This window comes from Hydractinia symbiolongicarpus, chromosome 13 (assembly GCF_029227915.1).
Source record: "Hydractinia symbiolongicarpus strain clone_291-10 chromosome 13, HSymV2.1, whole genome shotgun sequence".
Classification (NCBI taxonomy): Eukaryota; Metazoa; Cnidaria; class Hydrozoa; order Anthoathecata; family Hydractiniidae; genus Hydractinia; species Hydractinia symbiolongicarpus.
The window spans coordinates 21,233,669-21,253,563 of record NC_079887.1 but is presented as its reverse complement, the minus strand read 5'-3'; the positions used below and the strand labels follow the sequence as shown (position 1 = coordinate 21,253,563).

Genomic DNA, 19,895 nt, shown 5'->3' with positions numbered 1-19,895 from the left:
GACCCGACGAAAAAAGAAAAGATCACAATCTTTTCTTTTCTCGTCGGTGACAATCGCTAAAAATGATTTATTTGCTGTGTTTAAAAAGCCGGGGAAAACATTCCCGGTTTTCCGATCTCTGGTCAGCTAAAGAACTGGAAAATGTCCTTGTGGTTCTGGAGTTCGCTTCGTAATCACAAGGGTTCGGTCAAAAGTGCGGGCATGTTTATCATGTGTCATTATCACAGCCACAGGTCAACCCAATTGAGTAAGCAACGCCAGTGTATACCTAATGTATACATCTTAAACATAGGACCCACGTATTGATGATAACAGTGTTTCCAACACTGAAGTGGCCATATCCTTAATCAATAATAGTTAATCCATCAAGAAGAATTCTGGCTTCGGATCACTTTGTTAGCCAAGAAAAAGCGTCGTTTGTCCTTGTTTATTAGAAAATTTCAGCTCAGGCTGAAATGTGCCGATTCTCCACACCTTTTCAGTCATAAATGTTCTTATTTGTGTTCTTTGAAAATCGGGACAATATATGGCGGCAGATATGATGATAAATATTTTGAGGATTATGAGAAATAGATAGATGACGTTGACCTTTGACAACCTTAAACTGCTTGAACCTAGTAATTAAATAGTATAATTTATCAACCTCGTCCCCAGGACTTGTTAGGCTTTTTTTTATAAGACTACTTGTTGGGGGGAACGAACTTTTGCCATTTTATCTAACATTTTTTGTTCTTATAATATATAAAGAAAATCAAAGCTGAGTATTAATTTCATAGGTTCTTTATTATTAGAAAAATCTCAGCCTTTTAAACCAGGTTCTTATAAAAAAGCTGTTCTACAAAACCACGAAGCCTTTACAATCAGGCGCAAAGTAACTACCTGCCATCTTCGTAAATTAGTTTACAGACTATAGCACAAAACACTACGAAATTCTCCGTAATAATTTTCCCAACTGCTATATCCAACGTAAATAGCCGGCAAGGTGCCATAGCGCAGATTATTTTCTTTGTTTGGTTATAACGGAGATTGGAAGCCAGATAAAGTCAAATATCTTTCAAAGGTAAATCGTTTCCAAGCCTGCTGGAACCACACTGCACTGATTTTTCTTCCTGTCTGTTCTTACTCTTTTTAAGCTTGCTTCATCCTTATTTTCTTCTTCTTATGTTGTTTTCAATAGTAAGAACACAACATTGATATTCAATAGCATTTTGTTTCTCATTTAATGAACTTGCAGTCGAGTCAAAGTGTAAATGTGTGAAGAGAAAAAGACGGCATTTTCCTGCAAGTAGCTTATAGGAGAAGTACTAAAGATGAAATTCACGACACTGTGATTCGGAAAATAATCTAAATAAAACGAGTAGCAGACCCTTTATCGGTGGATGCTGACTATTGGAGGTTAATCTAAACATCTTCTTCTTTTAATGAACACACTCAACAGCTATCTGATGCATTGGCAAGGATGCCAAAAACCTGCGTCTTGAATGATATGTCTGCAAGGATAGATCTCTTCATGATTTCCTTGATTGCTGTTTAAGTTCTTTGGCCCAGAAACCTGTGGTGCGACCAAATGGTATTGGGGAGATCATTAGATGAATCATTAGTAGAACAGTTACGGTCGTTTACTGCATCTGTCTTTGATCTGCAACGTTTTGTCAGACAGTGGTCGAGATGTGGTATACGTGCGTTCAAACTTGTATCTTTTTGACATGGGACGGAATACGAACATTCGCCGTTCCAATGTCAAAAAAGTTACGAGATGCCCTGGAAACGAGGTTGAACGTCAATTTCTGTTTAAAAGGAATAAAAATAGGAAAAAAAAATTTCTATTGCTTACGGTTGTTCTTCAAAAAAAGTCGTTTTTCAAGTTACTTCACAAGGAAATGCAACAGAATGAGGACAAAAAAATATTCGATTGGCTGTCTGGGTTGCCCCGTTGCTAATATGACATTTTGACGCTCAACACCAAATCATATCAATTGTTGATTAGCGTGCACGACTTCAAGCAGCTATTTCTTAATATTCTTAAGCACATGTTAATCAACTAATTAACACACGTTAATCTCCGGTAAGTCATCTTCCAGGGAACTCATTCAGTATTTCTAGGATGGGAATAGACTTACAGGGCGAAACTAGTAATTTTTCGGCACATTTTAACGGTTGGCACTAATGCCTTTAAAGGCAGAAGAAATTGCAAAAGTGTGCTTTGATTTCGAGATTTCCTGTTTCGTGTGGTTTCCAAGCTTAAATTGCACTATTTCAAGCTCACATTTCAGGCCAAGTTCCTGTGACTTAATTTAATTTAGCATTTCTGAGAATAGCAACTTGTGGTAGGAGCTGCATAGATTGAAACGCGTTATATTCAAGTTAATTGGTTGAAAAGCTACTTTATGTCGGTGAAAATGGTTGCTATGTGTGTTGCTAGGCATTTATTTCCGCAACAACAATCAAAAAATAAAACTTCATTGGGCCGGCTAGTTGTAAAGCCGCATTGACATGCTGACGTCACCAACAGCTAACACATTGATAAATCTAATATAGAAACAGCTTATACTTGTGGTGGCAAACATCGGAATTAACTGTCTTGTCTTCAATTTCCCATTTCGGAAGGTTTCTCGTGAAATGCACGTGAAAAGTTAATAAATTACATTTTTTTATTTAAGTCTACTTAGGCGAAAATTAATTCCCGCAAAAATTAGAAATACGAAAAATTCGTGAAAATTAATACTCGCGAAAAATCAATATTTCTTTAATTCGCGAAAATTTATACCCGCAAAAAGTACAATTTTTTATGATTCGCGAAAATAAATACCCGTGAAAATTAGTACTCCTAAGGTAGCCAGAATTCTTTTATATTCGCCAGACTAGGTCTTAAAGTTAGTTGACTTTAGAGAAGGAGTTTATTTCCAATAATTGGTCACACCTGAAATAATTTGTATACAATAGATACCATATGTGAAGAATATACATTGCAATAACCATTGTTGTCCCCAGAGCTCTTTGAGAAAAAATCTCGAATTATTAGATGTATAGGGACGAGAACGTGCAACCGCAATTGATTCATTTAACAAATCCACCAGAGCTACTGATAAATTAGAACATTTGGTAATGCGTACATTTTCACTGATTTTCTCCGCACCTGATACTGGGTGAACATATTGTATGTGCAGATATATTTGCTACATTCTCGTCCTTAGAGCTCTTTGAGATTAAAACCTCAAGGTTTATCTCAAAGAGCTCTCTGGGGATGACAATGACCCTCCTAGTCTTTAGGGTATCATCCAAAAATTTATTCGTTAAACTTATCTGCAGAATATAACGCTAATAAAAAAATTATACATTGTTTTAGAGTCTTTATTTAAAATAACACGTTTTTCACGAAAATGATCTGTAGGGATATTGTACAAAATTTTACAAGTTTTTTTTATTATTGCTTATCGCTAAAAAATCTCAACGATGGAATGTATTTACCTAACCACGCGCGTTGATGTTATGGTAATTTCTTCACACTCACATTTGATGGATCATTGGTTCGTGCTAAGTCGACAAGGTCTAGCATTTTCCAGAGCTCTAGTAGTAATTTTCGCGAGAATTAATTTTGCGTATTTTGCGAGTTATTGTCAACTTCATCCTAAACGCGATATATTTTATTATAAGGCAAAGAGTGATTGCACCAAAGGTGTCCACTAATTAAAATAACGGCCGTAGTTCTACTTTAGTAGTGCGGGTTACATATGTCCAATTAACAGTTACAAAGTGTGTTTTTTAACATATTTTTTTCCTTCAACTAACTTTCGGCTGGATATTGCAGTATGGTGGCTGTGAAATAAAATAACGTCAAGTTAGCTAGCTAACTGTACACTCTGCCTCTACTATGGATATTTTTATATGCGAGTATAATAATAAACGATAAGAAGTGACGATGTCCTTGAAAAACGATATATGCTTGAAGGATTACCTGGAAAAATATGTGAGACAAAACTATAAAAGAGTTGAAATTTTAGACTTCGAAGCGGGACGAGGTTGGAATGTAAAAGTCGTGACGTTACGGCAATAAGCTAAAAAATCGGTCGAAGAAGAAGAAGGAAAAGAAAAAAACCGCTTGTTTTAATAAGATCTAGGATGTAATCAAAAATCTTAATAATTTAAACTCGTCAGAGAAGACAAAACTTAACACTTTAAGACTTGGGTGTTGAGCCGACAAAGAAGTCATCGTATTGCCCTCCTGCTGCTTCTATAATAATAAAAAATCTTCAAATCTGCTCAAAATAGCATCATTCAGTCTAAAGTTTGCTAGTGGGTATACTCCACAGTTACAACAGTTGAAATTGGATAGTCAAACCTAACCATTTTTACTTTTTTTTCAAACCTTCAGCATCTTCACGTATATTCTCCAAGACTCGACTTCCATACCAGGGCTTTTGTATTATCTTTTGAATTTACGGTAACGACAAATTTTATCATTACAAACATATTAGACGATAAACTTGTATTTTTACTTTTTTTTCACCATGACACTGTCAGGCCACGTCGCTGGCCGAATAGTGTCGTCACTTTATAATAACCTTTACTTTGAACTTATGTCTGAATTTTGTTTTCATTTTTAACTTAACTTTGACTTTGACATTTATTTTAGATTTTAATTCGTCTTTGCCAAATTCATTTTACGCGTTGACACTCCTCGGCCACCATACTGCAGCCATGGTCACGTATAAGAATCACAATTCAGTTCTCTCACAACTTCAAAGATCATTAAGAAAAAACAAAAACTGTATAATAATCGTGAACGTGTGCAAAAGAAATTTAAATAAATAAATATAATGGAGAGCTAATTACGTTATTGTTAAGAGGTGGCTTCTCTTCTTTTGAAGGAAAAAAATGTGTCAAAAACACACTTTGTAATAGTTCTACTTTCCCTGCATTTTTTCTTCCAATTATACAAAAATATTCTCTTTACTTGGTTTTCAATACTCATGTTTCTTAACCCTATTCGGTCCGGGGGGGGGGGGGGGGGCGGATTCCGCCCCCCCCCTGACGGTTTTTTTTAATAACTCCTGATTGCTTTCTTATATGGCTATGATACTTACTGAGTTTCAACATTTATCTATTAGACACCTGCATGCTAAATTTTTAGGTCCCATACCATTCAGAGGCTTTGATATTGGCCATTACTCGAAACTACCCCTAAAATCTCTATGAAATCCTTATAATTGGGAAAATATAATAACTCCTGTTAGGATTATCCTTAGAACTTGAAACTTGGAACACAACTTTGTTTCGTCAAGAAAAATCATTTTGAATAATTTTGACACGTGACTAATTCAATTTCCCGATTTTGTCGGATTTTACCCGAAAATCGGAAAAAAACGGATTTTCGGACAATTTTTGGCAATTTTTTAATCGATCTATGTAAAAACCGGAAGATATGTTAAAAAATTTTTATTTAGTTTTCAGAAACTTCAAACAGAATGTAAAAATTCGTTCTAGAACATTATATTTTAAGCAGATAATGGCATTTTTAACAATTTCCAAGCTTCTGAAAATGTGCTGACGCAAGCAAAAATTTATTGCCGCCATTTTGTTCATTTTATGACGTACTATAAGTGTGCCAAGTTTGATTCAATTTGAACAACCCTATGAAAAGTTATTGAGGGGGGGGGGCGGAATCCCCCTTCCCCCGGTCATAGTATGTTCGAAAAACCCCGGACCGAATAGGGTTAAGACAATACCCAACCTCGTCCCCAGTGACTTTTGGCTTTTTAACATCGGGGCCATCAACTTAGCGCTAGCGGTTTGACATATAGGCAATAAACCCTAGAAAGTCTTTAGAAAAGAATCTCGAGTGCAAAAAACTTTAGGGGCCTATAGTCAGGAAATTACACAAGGCGTTATTTTTAGCGTACCACACGGCTGCTGCAGACCTACCAGTTTAGTCTGAAGGGCCCAAGCCTGGAGATAGAAAGGCGAAAAGGTAAGATAGATGTACATATTTTACATGGCTAGCCTCACAAATATCGAGGGACATACCCTGTCTATTATTTCCAGGAGGGGCCATGTCTTAAATGGGGGAGTCTTTGAGTATTTAATGCTTATTTTGAGCTACGCAGCCCCAATCCATTGATCTTCATTATTCTTTAAGGTAGTTGTATTTTATCTACAAGAAGATGGATGATGAGAAAGGAATGTACTGCTCTAAACCAGTACATTCCTGTCCCAGCTGGACAACCTTCATTGTTTATTCCAGTATTGTGATTGTAACAGGATCTGTGTTGATCCCATTGGAATTTAATTATGGTCTATTGAACTTGTACATGCGACTGGGAGAAAAGCTCCCTGCAGAATTGTCAATAAAAGACTATTTTCTTCACAAATTGGGATATATCAATACTGAAGAATTGCATAAAGAAGTAATTATGTCTAAGGAGGAATTAAAAAAATATTCTGGCGAAGCAGATAAAATCTACTTGGCAATATTAGGTAAGAATTTCTTGAACTAATATTTTTTTACACATTTATTCAGAAATTTCTGATTCATTTGTTGTTGCTTAATGGTGATGTCCTTCTTTGCCAAAGTGATCAATTAATCCACCAAACACAAACTTTTATTAAAGTAGTGATCTATATATACATGTATATAACAAGTATATGTTGCAATTTTTTGGGGTATCTGCAGTCCAAGAAAAAAATATATATATATGGGAAGACTATTGAAATTACAAAGTATTATGTAAACATTTCCTTCTTTTAAGGTATAGGTTATTGACACACTTTTGATTCAGCATGGATGTTTCTTACGTAAAAAAAAAAAGATTCTGGAAATTTATACAGCCTGACCCTATTTTATGCAGGATTGTATGCTCCTGGAAACTCCTAAAAACTATTATATGTAGCATGGTCCTAGAAATGTTCTTGAGTTGTTTATAAGTGTCAGCTATTTTACTAGAAATCTCCTGGAAAATTGATTTGCTCTTTGTCTTAAATTGAAAGGGAGTATTTTTCCCATGTAGTTTAGACATATTTTTTTTTGCACAACGCTGACTTTGTGAAGTTTTATCTTAGGATGTTCATATTCACAAAAGCTAAGTTGTGTGTGTATACGTTAATATTTCGAAAACTCTAAACTTTTTATGTTGACATAGGTTTGTGACCACGAACCCCCTTAAATTTCCTATTCTAATACAAAAAAGCATGGAAAGTTGGACTATTTCCCATTACCAATCAGACACCCTATATGAAATGTCTATAAGTAGTAAAACGATAACAGTACAATTTTTTAAAAAGTGATTCGCATCCAAATTCCCTCAATCAACCAAACTGCACCTACAGTGTTGCCTTATTCTGGAAACTTGTACTTGTACCTGGTCTTTATCATTATTTGTAACTAGTATTTAGTCCCGTGGAGAAATCCACTATAGATACCAAATAAAAAAACAGCGAAGTTTTTTTTGTCGAAGCATTTTGTTGTTAGTTCCATTCAAGCGAGAATAAATAAAACCAATGTGTTTTTCATACAACTAGACAAACTATACGGGACTATTACGACGATCGTCATAAATACTCGAATTTGATTGGTCGCGATTTTCGTCATGTTAAAAAGTTGAATTGGTTTCTACATTCCATCACAAAAATCGTCGCTAATATCGTCTGGTGGAGATTCGGCTTAAGGGAATAATAAAAATTAATTACCTGTAACTTGGGTGTAATAAAGTTTACATCATTCACAAAGGTTTTTATGAGAACAATAAAATAAATTACCCATAAAACAAAAATCTTAAATCAAAAGCACACAAAATACAGAATAAAAATAAAAGTTTAGCAAAAGTTACATGTTACCACGGATGTTTTTTTAGAAAAAACAACACATCTGCTTTGCCTGTTACAGACAGACAGGCACACTTAGCGTATTATTATATGGACTAGTCGTTAGCCCGTGTAAAAATCCGCGAAGTCGCCTGTTCTTTATTTATCGCATTTTGTGTTTCCGTAACAGGACACGCCTTTCGCGGATGGACAGACGGAATTCGGTTATTATTAAAGGGACTAGTCCGTGGCCCATGGAAAAATCCACTGAGTCGCCTGTCCTTTATATTTACCCATCACAACAAAGTGGATAAACATATATTGCATTTGATGTTTGTGTTTCCGCAACATCATTTTCTAACTCAGCGGGGGTCCGCACAGAGACAGACAGACGACAGCTATTGTTATAGAGATTAGGAAATTTCAATCAAACTCCATCTATCGATTGCCATTATCTTGACTAAACCACGGATGTATTTATTTGCCCATACTATCACATAAATTTAAAAACTTGTATTTGTTTTTTTAAGGAAAAGTATTTGATGTGACAAAAGGTAGAAAACATTATGGGAAAGATGGCGGGTACAGTTTTTTTGCTGGTATTGATGGTTCATGTGCTTTCGTTACTGGTGAATTTAATGGAAAAGGTTTAACTGATAACATTGAAGGACTAAAGCCACAAGATTACGTAGGTTTGATGGACTGGATGCAAATGTATTATAAAGACTACATATATATTGGTAAAGTGGATGGATATTTTTATGATTCTGCAGGAACACAAAGGGAAGGTTTCCGAGTTTTCCAAGCTGGATATGAAGCAGGAAAGAAAGAAAAAGCTAGTGACGAAAATGACAATATACTTTTTCCAGGATGCAATTCGCATTGGACAGCTGATACTGGAACAGAAATTTCGTGTGGACAGGCAAGGTATACACAATCTTTGTTATTATCTATTAAACACACCTTGGGATAACGTTTTTATTATAGACTGCAAGATCCTGTTTTTAGAATTATTTTTCTGCAAATCTGCAATAATTTTATACAGTTCAAGTATTTTTGACATTTGTGCCACTTTTCTGAGCAGCAGTTTTCTTTGTGATTTATTTAAAGGCATTATATGAATCAAAATGGTTTAATTAGAACTACAATCTATGAATATCAATTTTTATTCTCTCAAGTTTTATCCAATGGTACAAGTAGTTTTTTGATACACAATAACTTGTAATTTTTCTTAGGAGGTTTTTCGTAGGATGTTTTTAAGATATTCTGGTCTGTATTGGCCAGAAAAACTATTCTGATTTGTTTCTTTTGAAAAACAGAGAATTTTTTTATGAAAAGGAAATATATCTTTCAAACAAAACAAAAAAGAATTTTTATCATTAAAGAACCACTAGTTGACCACATCCTTCCTCTAATTGCCTGACCTCCTATGTATTTAATATTATTATTTTTTCATATCTTAGTGGTGGTGTTCGAAGGGACTGGATAGGATATCCTCGTATGTTCTTCAAACCTGGTAAAACATCTCATCGCTGCGCTTGCATAAAACGAGAGCATTTCTCTGATCCTAGATTTAAGGAGTACGCAAACTGTCCACCCACGGCTAGAAAATGTAAAATTAAGGGGACATAACATTTGATTTTTATAGCAATGATGAAATGGTGAAAATCAAACTGAAAGATAAAGAAAAAACAAATGTTAATTAGATTTTGTATGTATACTTTTGTGAGAATTGTTATTTAATACTTTGTTATACTGTATATATTTTTATATATTAGGTTTTATTTATATTTAATATTATTTAGGTGTTTGTTTAAGAATTAAAATAAAACTGTTTACATTTACTGGTGTTTTGCGCTTTTCACTTCTACCTAAGAGCTCGTACCACAATTTTTCATCAACAAATGCATTGCTTTCTAAATTTTAGAACGGTATTAATTCTATATAAAACGCTTGAGAAGAAAATCTCTACCTCTCACTTTGAAACAAGTTGATTTCATACGAAAAAGCTCAAAAGGTTGTCTAGTAATTTATATCTTGTTAAAAAATCGTGATTATTTCTAAGAAAGTTCCACTAATCATGCATCACATCATTAAGTAGCTGTGAGGTGTTGTATTTAACAGTTTTACTAAGGCGTTAGGCTTATAAATGATTTTAGGCATTAAATTTAGCATTTTAAACATTTTATATGAATTTTTAATAATTCTATGATTAATAACACCAATTATTTGTTTTAGAGCTACTTGATGATGTCATAATTTTGAATATTTATCGAATCGGTAAAGTACTACCTAATTACAGGAAATTAACAACTCAGAAAATTCACGCACATGATAGCAACATGTTCGTTCCATATTTTCATTTCGGATGCATAAAACTAATGCGGCTTTGTAAAAACATGAAATTAACGTGGTTAGAACAAGTTGTAGTAAAATTTTTCTAAAATTTAACTACGGCGCCATTCCTAGCGCGAACCACCCATGCTGCTTTTCAACCATTCAACAATGTATGACGTCCTGTTTTAAAGTTAATTTCATGTAATAAGGAAACTGGAAAATCAATAAAGATTTTCCAAAACAATGAATTTATGGACAATTTTTTAGGTTCTTTCATATGGAATCAATTTGTTTTTAACTGGTAGGTAAACTTTAAACCTATTATTATACTATTATAGGTGCCAACAAGTTTAGGGTTACAGCAACCTCGTTCCCAGGGCAATTTCTCGCTTTTTTGGTATCCGAGACGGCGCGAAGAAATGAGATCCGTGATTGTCAAAAAGAGAAATATTTATTGTGGAAATATTTAATTCCAACAATTTTGAAGAAGTAATGCGTAATTTGTAAAATTGCACATTAAAACAAGATTTGCTTTTTAAAAACATACAACGAGTATAATGGTTTAATATATAAATAAACCAAATAGCGCATAGTGACGCTAGTGCAGAATTAATATTAACATGGGTTTGAAAAAATACAAAAAGTGTACAGTGTATTTAAAAGGGTATTTACATACTGTTTCTAATTTAAACTTGTAAGTTTTCTGCAATTTTAATGTCTTCGTTTAGTTTTTCAGCACGAGTCTCAAATTCCATAGATAGTTCACTTGCTAGTTTAACATATTCTTTTTTAGTTAAAATACCATCGTTTTTCTTGGTTTTCCCGCAATGTGCTTTATCATTTTCCATGACAACATGATGAAGCCGCAATTTGTTCATTTTTAATGCAAATGCCTGCATTTTTTCTCTTTCTCTGATCGTCTTTGCAACTCGAAGTTCAATTTCATTCTATAAAATTTCACATTAGATCATAAATCTGGTTTCTACCTGGTTTCATTTTACAAATCATTTTTTTGAATTTTGTGAAAACCATGGTCAAAAATTTTAGCGGTAGACAGATCCGCCCGTTACTATGGTGAAACTATGGAATAGTTTAGTCAGGAGGAAAAAAATAAATCTTGGTAGACTGGGGGGGTTTAAAGCCACTTAAAAATACTTTATGATCGTGCAAAATTTTGTACCTAAAAATTAAACCAAACTGTATTGTCGTATTTCGACTGGAAGCAAGAAACAAAGCCGGAAACATTTGTTTTGGCAAAAAAATAAAAAATAAATTAATTTATTCTAAAGGATTTCCGTGCATATTAAAAACGACATGCTTTGTAGGAAAAAGTAAAAAAAGTTGATGAATAAAACACCTCGTGTAACAACAATAAGAAATCATACGTTTTGTAGTTTAGAAGAATAGGAACCAATTTTGCAGCCATGTTGAAATCTTAACTAATTATTATTCTAATCACTATCTTACTTTTGCTTGTTGTATCAATAAATTAAAAAAAATATTACCACTTATCTGTTAATGGTCATTGAATAATATATAGTTCATTTTCATTGAATAATATATATTATCATAAACGAGCGAGTTTATTCCAGGCTACGTCTCGACAGCTATTTTAATGTAAACAAAGAGATAATTAATTTTTTAAATAAATTCTTAAAACATATACTGCACAGCGCACTCAACTTAAAACTTCCAGATAATTTATGTAATGCTTGTCTTAAATTTCAGTGATTAATTTTGCATGATTTCTTTTGAAAGGCGCAAATTTGCATACAATCGCAAAAATAAACCTGGCAAATATATTTCTTGGAACCCTATATTTATCCTTCAAAAGTTAATCTAGCATTAACTTTCATAAGTTATAAATTTACCTTTCGTCGAAGCTCTGCAATTTTGATTTTTTCCTCAATTTCTGAGCCAGTAGGTTTCTTCTTTTCTTTGTAGGCAAGACGATAAAACAGGTTTATTATTATGCTTAGGGTTTTTTCTGTCAATACCTTCATTGACTTCTATTGTAAAACTGTAGTTTTTAGGTGCAACACTCTTCATTTTATCTGAGTTGTTTGACTTCATTTTTTCAGTCCAGCGCCAAATTAGCATTTGTTTTTAAATTCGCCATTTTGAATACGTCATTTTGTCAACAAATATGCTGTCTCCAGCACGGTCCGCAAGTAAGGTGCAACGTGAAGTAAAGTTAGGAGAAGCGAAGCTATAATATATGAAGCCTACATAAACATCCTGAAAAGTACCTAGCTAGATGAACGAGAAGAAAAAAGAGAATGTTCCGCTGGATTACTTCAGGGACACTCCAGTACGATATTTAGGTAGCTAAGATTTTAGTAAACATGTAACATGAATTTTCTGCTGCTTGCTGTAAGCTGCGCTAACATCATCAACGCTAACGTTGAATGAAACCATTTAGGTAGCTAGCTAGCTGTTATTTAATGATAATTTTTCCTGACGAACATTTTAGCTAGCTACATTAGCTAAATTTTTCCTAACTAGGTATGCAACAAGGAAAAAAGAATGTAGAAACCAAAATGGTTTCCCTGTAACTTAAAAATAATAATAATATTATTATTATTTTTAAACTTTAAAGAGACCTTAAAAATTTAATTTGGAACTTATTAATTATTATTTCAAACTTTTATTATCGTAGCGCTATCTGTCGCGGACTGTATGACAGGAAAAAAATACATTTATTTGTGGACAAATATGCCGGATCCGACATGTACTATCATCCGATAATGCCGTGATGGATCCCTCAACTCCTGAAATTTGAAAAACACGTTGCTTTCTGATGACTAGCAAAAATATTTTAAAAATTAAAATATTCATTAGAAAACCTTCTCGAATCATTGGACCCTCAAAAAAGGTATATATAACATGACCATAATTATAATCAATTAACTGAGATAACAATATATATCAAAAAATGACCACTGTCACGCTTGACTTGAAAATCACAAAAAGGTGTAGCCGGCTGAACTTACTGCCAAATTTTTGTCATGCGCGAGTTCGGACACCCCTAAAATGATTAAGTGGTAGTATCAAACCCCCTGAATCGAATTCATTTATTAAAAATGGTAGACAGAGCTGTGGTAAGTTGTTGTAGGCTTCGAAAGCATTTTTAGGAGTTATCGGATTCACGAAGTTGGCGGATCATACGCTAGCTACCTAACTCCATTTGTTTACCAAACCGAATAAAAACTTTAAAGAATAGGAGTAAATAAGGCTAGCTGTAGCAAGCTAGCTAACTGACTTGCGCAGGATGCTGCCTCGAAATTATGTTTAAACTAGTTAGTTTAAGGTTTATACATGGCTAGAGAATGTGATGATTATTTTCATCTTAACTTGTGAAAAAAATGAATAATCCTATAGATACAAAGTATTTAGAATAAGAAAGGTCAAAAAGAGACCTACAATCCAGACACTATTATTTCAAAACAAAATGGCCTTTGTGAGCTTTCTGTTTGGGTTTTGCAGTAAATAGAAAGATATATGTGCATATTTTACATGGCTAGCTTCTCAAATATCAAAAATAAAATACCCTGTCTATTATTTCCTAAAGGGGCAATGTCTTAGATAGGGAGCCCTAGAGTATTTAATGCCCATTTTAAGCTATGCAGACCTAATTAGGGTCTGCGCTCTACCACTCACGGTTCACACAGTGTGCCATTTCCCTCATATGGGTTTGGTAATCCGGGGCCATGGTAACATTCAATCAAAACTCAGTCTCTCACACAAAGTGTGATAGTTTTACCCAATACATTACGGCGTCAGTGATTCCAACATTAAGCTATGTGCAACCAAAACAAATTCTGTAAAAATCTGGTTTTGCTGGGATTTTCTAAAAATGCTGTACACAACCATTTTGACATAAATAGAGCTATTTTTAAAGAGATAGAGATTTTAAACACAAAAATTTTTTGAGGTAGTTATATATATAAAAGGAAAAATATAAATTATCAAATTGTCACCAAAATATTACATACCATGTGCTAATATTTTATCTTATTAACACTTTTTTAAAGAAGCAGTACAGTGCCCTGAGTCAAGCCGAGTCTTATTTTTGAGCCTTTTTCAGCCTGATTTGTTCATATTTTTTTCTTAATAGCAAGAAAACAATTTTCTTTTTATTTATATATAGATGGTAACTTGAGAACGAATTGTAAGAGAATTCATATTCTGCATTGCTCTTAGATTATGTAGAATTTTAAACTTGATTGAGTCTTGAACTGTTCATAATTTTTATTTGTGCTTCTTATGCCGATACTTTACATTTAGGATATGCAAATGAAGTTGGTGAAGCCTTCCGACAGCTCATACCAGTGAGTTTTGTGAGGTTGAGTTATGTTGTGGCATCAACTTATTGTTTGTCTGATGCAACTTCTAAAGCATTCAACGTAAAGAAGGTAAATAGTTTTTAGACTGAGTAGGAACATAAGCAAAACCAAACTTTATGACCATTAATAATTGTAAAATCTGTTTACTTAAATGATGTTATACCTTAGTCAAAGAAATTAATGAAGCACAAAATTAACGAGAAATTTTGGAAATTCGCATTAATAAAATGCCCCTCATTACCCCTTTAACGTATATATCCAGCACGTTTAAAAAAATGACTAGTTAATTTAAGAGCTGTAATTAAAGTTTTAAAATGTATATTCTAGCGATTACAATACAAAACTTGCGCACATGTATACTTTGTTATTTAGTTTGTCCTGATACGGTTTACTAGTCTAATGTTATTAAGGCAAGCTGCAGGGCATCTGATATTGTCAACAACTTATAACAACTTAGCTTTTCAACAACTTAGCTTTTAATAAACCCTTATTAATGATTAATGAACCCATATTTCCTGATTCCGGTTATTGTAATGTTTTTTGTAAGTCAGTTAGCCTAAATAAGTTGTTATAGGTATGTGTTAATTTCATGATCGTTAATTTGTGCCTCGTTAATATTCTGGGATAAGGCGATATGTCGGTAAATCTAAGCTGCAGTAACTTCAGCTTTTCTGTGCCAACCTATTTTATCTTTTCTAATGTTTCTCAAATTATGCAGGAAGATTTATCTACAAATAAAAAGTCACCAAATAAGAAGGCAATAGAAATGTTTATTGAAGCTGCAGTATGGCAAGGTCTTGCTTCTGTCATCATACCTGGTTTTACAATCAATCGAATTTGTTGGATGTCAAATATTGTAATCAGAAGTATGATGTCATCATTGTTATCGCCAACAAGACAGAAATATTTGGTTACTTCAATTGGACTTGGGTGTATACCAGTTATAATCAAACCAATTGATCGGTTAGAAATTCGTTCTTTGTCGTTAACAGATAAAAAATATTTCGTCCCATCTGTTATTTCAAGTTACATGTTTATAAATAAAATAACCAGAAGCTTAATCATTGAAAATCAGAGGGATGTAAAACGATTTTCTTTAGAATCTATATATTCGTCTACACATTCCAGTAGACATCATCAGACTCTGATGATGTCTACTGTCTACTGGATTGTATGCCCGAAATGATATTTTCCAAAGTTACATGTTATTAACATTGTTTCATCTGATTGCATTATATTTCCATTGTGTTTCATTGTAATATATTGTTGTTGTTATAGTTTGGTGGATGCTGTAATAGACAGTGGTGTAAAGTTATCAAAAGACGTGGGTGTTGAACACCGTCTTCCACATGAAGAAAAAGCCTTCCACGATATCATGGAACAAGATTCTCGAAGAAAGCATAAGTAACAGTAGAATTTACCTTTTTAGGTTTTTCACTTTCGACCTTGTCGTCAAAGAATTTACTTTGTTAATAAATTTAGCCGATATTTTGAATTTGTAAATATTTGTTCCACTGTTTAGTGTTAAACTTGCACATTTGAAGTAAGTTTTTTTAATATTTCACCTGATATATATATATTCAATTTTTAAATGTAACAAGTATAGCTATAATTATTACGTATTTATTCTAGATATGTGAAGCATGTTAACTACATTTGATGTTTATTTTCATAAGCAAAGACTTTCCCGCTAAAGTACTTGTTTTACATTTTCCTGGCCATTACAGAAATAAGTAAATTTCTTTTTGCAAGGTGAAAAAAATGCATTTTGCATGGGTTAATATTTTTGCGAATTATTTTAAGATATTTTATAAAAAAATTATTTTTCTTTTGACCTGGCTCACATAATTGACTGACAATTACAAAAAAACATTAAGATATTTCCTTATGATTTAACAGAACACAACAAAAAACATGCTTAATGTCGTCCAAAGCCTTCAACAATTTACCAAGAAAAGAAAAAAGAATCCTTTCGCGAACATATTATTTTTATTGATAAGTTGTTTCTGGTAATTTCGCAGCCCAATTTTCAAGAGTATGGATAAAATGTTAAAATACTTTCCACAATGTGTTTCAGGACTCAAATTCAGATCTTAGTAACTGGGTTAACCGTATTCCCTCTAACCTCCTCCCTTCTTCTCATAAGCGCCCTTCTTCAAATAAGCGCCTCCATTAGAAACGCTGTTTTCTGTTTCCTTGTTAACATTTTTCAAACTTTTTAATAAACACTCCTAATAAGGCAAAAATTGCAGTAGAGTTGCACCGGTCAATTTATATGGAATCCTTTTGACTAACTACTATCAGTAAAATTTTGTATCCCTACAGATCAAACTAAATGTGATAGTGCCCTTGAAATTAAAATTTCTCTGTCACACAAAAAATTTCTTGATCTAAACTGCGCCATTTTGTTGTTGACGTCAATGATAAAAAAATCAATTTGACGTCACATATCTATAAGTACTTTTTAATTCTTGACAGCAAAATAGACGGGACAGAACCTTTAAAATGAAAATTAGTAGAATAGAAGCAGAAAAATTTGTGTGTATGACCAAAACAAACGGGATGTCTTTACGAGATTCTATTAAAACCACCCTTGATCGAGTGTTAACAGAACGGCCAAGAAATGCTGCTGAAATTATTGAAAATATTTGGCAACAACAAGATAAAGATGGTAAACTAACTGCCACAGAAAGCAGTTCGGCGACATCTCAGTTTGCACAGCTTCAGATAAAATTATTTGACAAAACAATTGATGAAGAAACGGCCATTGCGGAACAAGAAGATGAATACGAGATTCCAATACCAAATTTATCCCTTTTATCGTTTTATTTTGAACAATCTGGAGTGGGGCTGGGTCATGAAGAATTGTACCGAATTTTATTATCCATGAAGAAATTGGCATTGGAAAACAACATTTCTTCAGCACGTTTTTGGGGTAAAATGTTTGGAACAAAACAAAACTACATCATTGCTGAAGTGGAATTTCGTGAGGGTGCAGGAGATGATCCAATCAATGATGAAGAACTGGATCTCGATGAAGTTGCCAAAGTTTTGGAAAATAGTGAAGCTCCAGCAGAAGTTAATGATTTACCAGAATCAAAGTGGAAAGAAGAACCATCTATTCCAATGGAGGAGCACCGTGCTGGAGTCAACAAGAACGTGTACTTTATATGCAACGAGGCAGGAGAAGCGTGGCACCGCCTCCCTCATGCTACTCCAGCTCAGATTGTCGCTTCACGTAAGATTTGCAAACTTCTTACTGGATGTTTAGATTCCAGCATGGAAACATGTCCACCATTTCCTGGCAACGAGGCTAATTACCTTCGTTCACTGATTGCTCGAATCTCAGCATCGACACACATTAGTCCAACAGGCTATTACATGTTCGGAGAGGAAGAAGATGGAGAAGACGACATCAACGATACTTGCCTCAAAAATCTAGAATTTGTAGGTCTATCTTCAAAAGAATTGAAAGATATTTCAATGAGTAGTTGGGTACATCATAAACAGTTTATTTTGCCGCAAGGAAGATGTTCGTGGTACAATCCCTACATGAAGCAAGATGGAGATGAGGAGGATTCGGATGAAGAGGAGAATACTCAGAGCATCAAAGCAGAAGGTGGTCCGCCATTACTTTCTACTGCTGCTAACGACAAGCATCACCATGTCGCTGCATGGTCTTCTGCTTTGTCAACAAATTTGATGTTGAAATACGCAGTGTTTGTTGCCAGGTCCAACATATGGCCGGGTGCATATGCATTTGCAAAAGGAGAATTTTATGAAAATGTTTACATCGGTTGGGGAAAGAAATACTCGTCGAAATGTTTTAATCCGTTTTGTCCTCCCCCTGCTTTCGGGGAATATAAGCATGATTTGAACGTTGAGGAAATGGAAGATCCTGACGTTGATATGGAGAATGCTGCAAGGAATGACAACGGTGCGGATGAGATTGATTCCACGAATGAAAACGAGAACGCCGAAGACATGTAGAAATTTTTAGTTGAAAATAAAATGTATGTTTAATCTGAATACTTGTCTTGTTCCTGGCTGAGCAGATGAAACAGAATCTTTACTTTAAGGGATACTACTCAGCGAAAAAGAAAGGGGTTAAAACTTTAGCAAGAAATGAGATCCTCTGTTTATCAGGTATTGTGTGTCTACTACAGGAGAGATAGATTTCATCAATAAGCTAGATTGTTTGTTTCTCTTTTTCCGTCCCACTTTATACTAAAATTTCACTCACTTTATACTCACATTTCATTCACATGTCACTCAGGACTGGTAGCTAAAGTGTAAAATAAAACTTATGGATCTTTTTCGAATCTAACTTAAAGGATTTTACATTTCGGATAAACATTTTATCACCCTAAACTGTTAAGTTTATAGTTTCGTTGACATCCATGTTCCCCCAAAATGCAATCTTAAGCCAAATAAGGCAAAGTAAGTTGGAGCCAAATAAGACAAGCTGATTTCCCTAACTCTTTTTCTTTCGGTAAAAGAAAGCAAGCATTCAATGTGACATGTAAATAACTGGCATGGAGATACCATTTTAATTTATCACACCTTGGTCCGGTAAAATCTATATCTGTACTGTTATTGCTTCGTTCAACTAATCTCATCACTTAATTATTGGAACAGCAAACGTTGTGTAGAACCAAATTATCGCATATAAAAGTATTCCACAGGACTACATCGCCCTAAATATTTTAACAATCAAACGCGACATGTTGAAACAAAAATTGCTGGGTACTGAGTTTTTGATAATAAATCACAGCCATAGTCGAAAAGATTCCTTGATATTAACACGACTTTCCTGATTTCTTTCAAAATTCTCTCGTAATTTTCAAGATTTCCAAGCTAAAAAATAAGATAAAAATAGTCCGCAAAATGTACCTATTTTCAAATTATATCAAAAAAGTAAATCTTTAATTCTAAAAGTTTTTTAACAGACGATCTATATTATAATGCCCGTATACGTCTGTCCGTCCGTCTGTCTGTCACGCAAAATGGTAGCTTAGCTGCGCAATAGGGAGAATATTTTAATAATAGTTGAGATTATATATATGTACACAGGCAACCTTGTCCCCAGGGCATCTTGTATCTTTTTTGACATCGGGACAGCGATGCGAAATGTTCGTCTCACCGTCCCGATATATAGAGACAACAGGCGCTGAGAACGGGTATATATTCACTTTTCTGATAAAGTTGTGTGGCCCAGGGGGACTTTGAAATTCCTGACATTTTTCTGACATTTCATAAAAACATCAAATTTTTATGACATTTGCCCATATTTTGAAAATTCTATACATTAATTCATTGTGAATTCTCACGGAAATTTTTTGCTTGTCGATAATACGGTTACGCTTAAAAGGAGCCATCTTTCGACAATTTCGACAACATAACAAAACACACAAG

The 19,895-nt window shown here is 33.9% G+C and overlaps 5 protein-coding genes across 6 annotated transcripts in view; 4 read left to right on the top strand and 1 right to left on the bottom strand.

The window, feature by feature from the left end:
* Positions 1 to 19,895, top strand: part of LOC130622911 (RPA-interacting protein B-like) — a 97,426-nt gene that overhangs the window by 33,171 nt on the left and 44,360 nt on the right. The gene's annotated exons all lie outside the window — the stretch shown is intronic.
* Positions 5,813 to 9,646, top strand: LOC130622909 (neuferricin-like). Its single transcript, XM_057438368.1, has 4 exons — positions 5,813 to 5,968; positions 6,137 to 6,474; positions 8,328 to 8,724; positions 9,261 to 9,646. Exons 2-4 carry the CDS (start codon positions 6,162 to 6,164, stop codon positions 9,427 to 9,429), a joined length of 879 nt encoding a protein of 292 aa, XP_057294351.1. The 5' UTR covers positions 5,813 to 5,968; positions 6,137 to 6,161; the 3' UTR covers positions 9,430 to 9,646.
* Positions 10,725 to 12,140, bottom strand: LOC130622914 (uncharacterized). Its single transcript, XM_057438374.1, has 2 exons — positions 12,006 to 12,140; positions 10,725 to 11,081 (listed from the first exon to the last, which is right to left on the bottom strand). Exons 1-2 carry the CDS (start codon positions 12,135 to 12,137, stop codon positions 10,821 to 10,823), a joined length of 393 nt encoding a protein of 130 aa, XP_057294357.1. The 5' UTR covers positions 12,138 to 12,140; the 3' UTR covers positions 10,725 to 10,820.
* On the top strand, positions 12,317 to 16,175 carry LOC130622912 (mitochondrial fission process protein 1-like). 2 transcript variants are annotated; one of them, XM_057438373.1, is made up of 4 exons: positions 12,317 to 12,458; positions 14,422 to 14,549; positions 15,199 to 15,443; positions 15,759 to 16,175. In XM_057438373.1, the coding sequence occupies exons 1-4, from the start codon at positions 12,392 to 12,394 to the stop codon at positions 15,886 to 15,888; spliced, it is 570 nt and encodes a 189-aa protein (XP_057294356.1). In that variant the 5' UTR covers positions 12,317 to 12,391; the 3' UTR covers positions 15,889 to 16,175. The 2 variants fall into 2 exon arrangements, with proteins under 2 accessions (XP_057294356.1, XP_057294355.1); XM_057438372.1 differs by lacking the exon at positions 15,759 to 16,175 and having other exon boundaries at positions 15,199 to 15,697.
* Positions 16,331 to 18,509, top strand: LOC130622905 (radial spoke head protein 4 homolog A-like). The gene has a single exon (XM_057438365.1). It carries the CDS (start codon positions 16,986 to 16,988, stop codon positions 18,468 to 18,470), a length of 1,485 nt encoding a protein of 494 aa, XP_057294348.1. The 5' UTR covers positions 16,331 to 16,985; the 3' UTR covers positions 18,471 to 18,509.

Excerpts from the sequence above, each read along its gene's own strand:
- LOC130622909 (XM_057438368.1), top strand. The coding sequence starts at position 6,162 with ATGGATGATGAGAAAGGAATGTACTGCTCTAAACCAGTACATTCCTGT. Across the intron at positions 6,475-8,327 it reads AATCTACTTGGCAATATTAG|GAAAAGTATTTGATGTGACA; the intron begins GTAAGAATTTCT and ends TGTTTTTTTAAG. Across the intron at positions 8,725-9,260 it reads ATTTCGTGTGGACAGGCAAG|TGGTGGTGTTCGAAGGGACT; the intron begins GTATACACAATC and ends TTCATATCTTAG.
- LOC130622914 (XM_057438374.1), bottom strand. The coding sequence starts at position 12,137 with ATGAAGGTATTGACAGAAAAAACCCTAAGCATAATAATAAACCTGTTT. Across the intron at positions 11,082-12,005 it reads TTGCAGAGCTTCGACGAAAG|AATGAAATTGAACTTCGAGT; the intron begins GTAAATTTATAA and ends GAAATTTTATAG.
- LOC130622912 (XM_057438372.1), top strand. The coding sequence starts at position 12,392 with ATGAACGAGAAGAAAAAAGAGAATGTTCCGCTGGATTACTTCAGGGAC. Across the intron at positions 12,459-14,421 it reads CACTCCAGTACGATATTTAG|GATATGCAAATGAAGTTGGT; the intron begins GTAGCTAAGATT and ends CTTTACATTTAG. Across the intron at positions 14,550-15,198 it reads AAGCATTCAACGTAAAGAAG|GAAGATTTATCTACAAATAA; the intron begins GTAAATAGTTTT and ends CAAATTATGCAG.
- LOC130622905 (XM_057438365.1), top strand. The coding sequence starts at position 16,986 with ATGAAAATTAGTAGAATAGAAGCAGAAAAATTTGTGTGTATGACCAAA.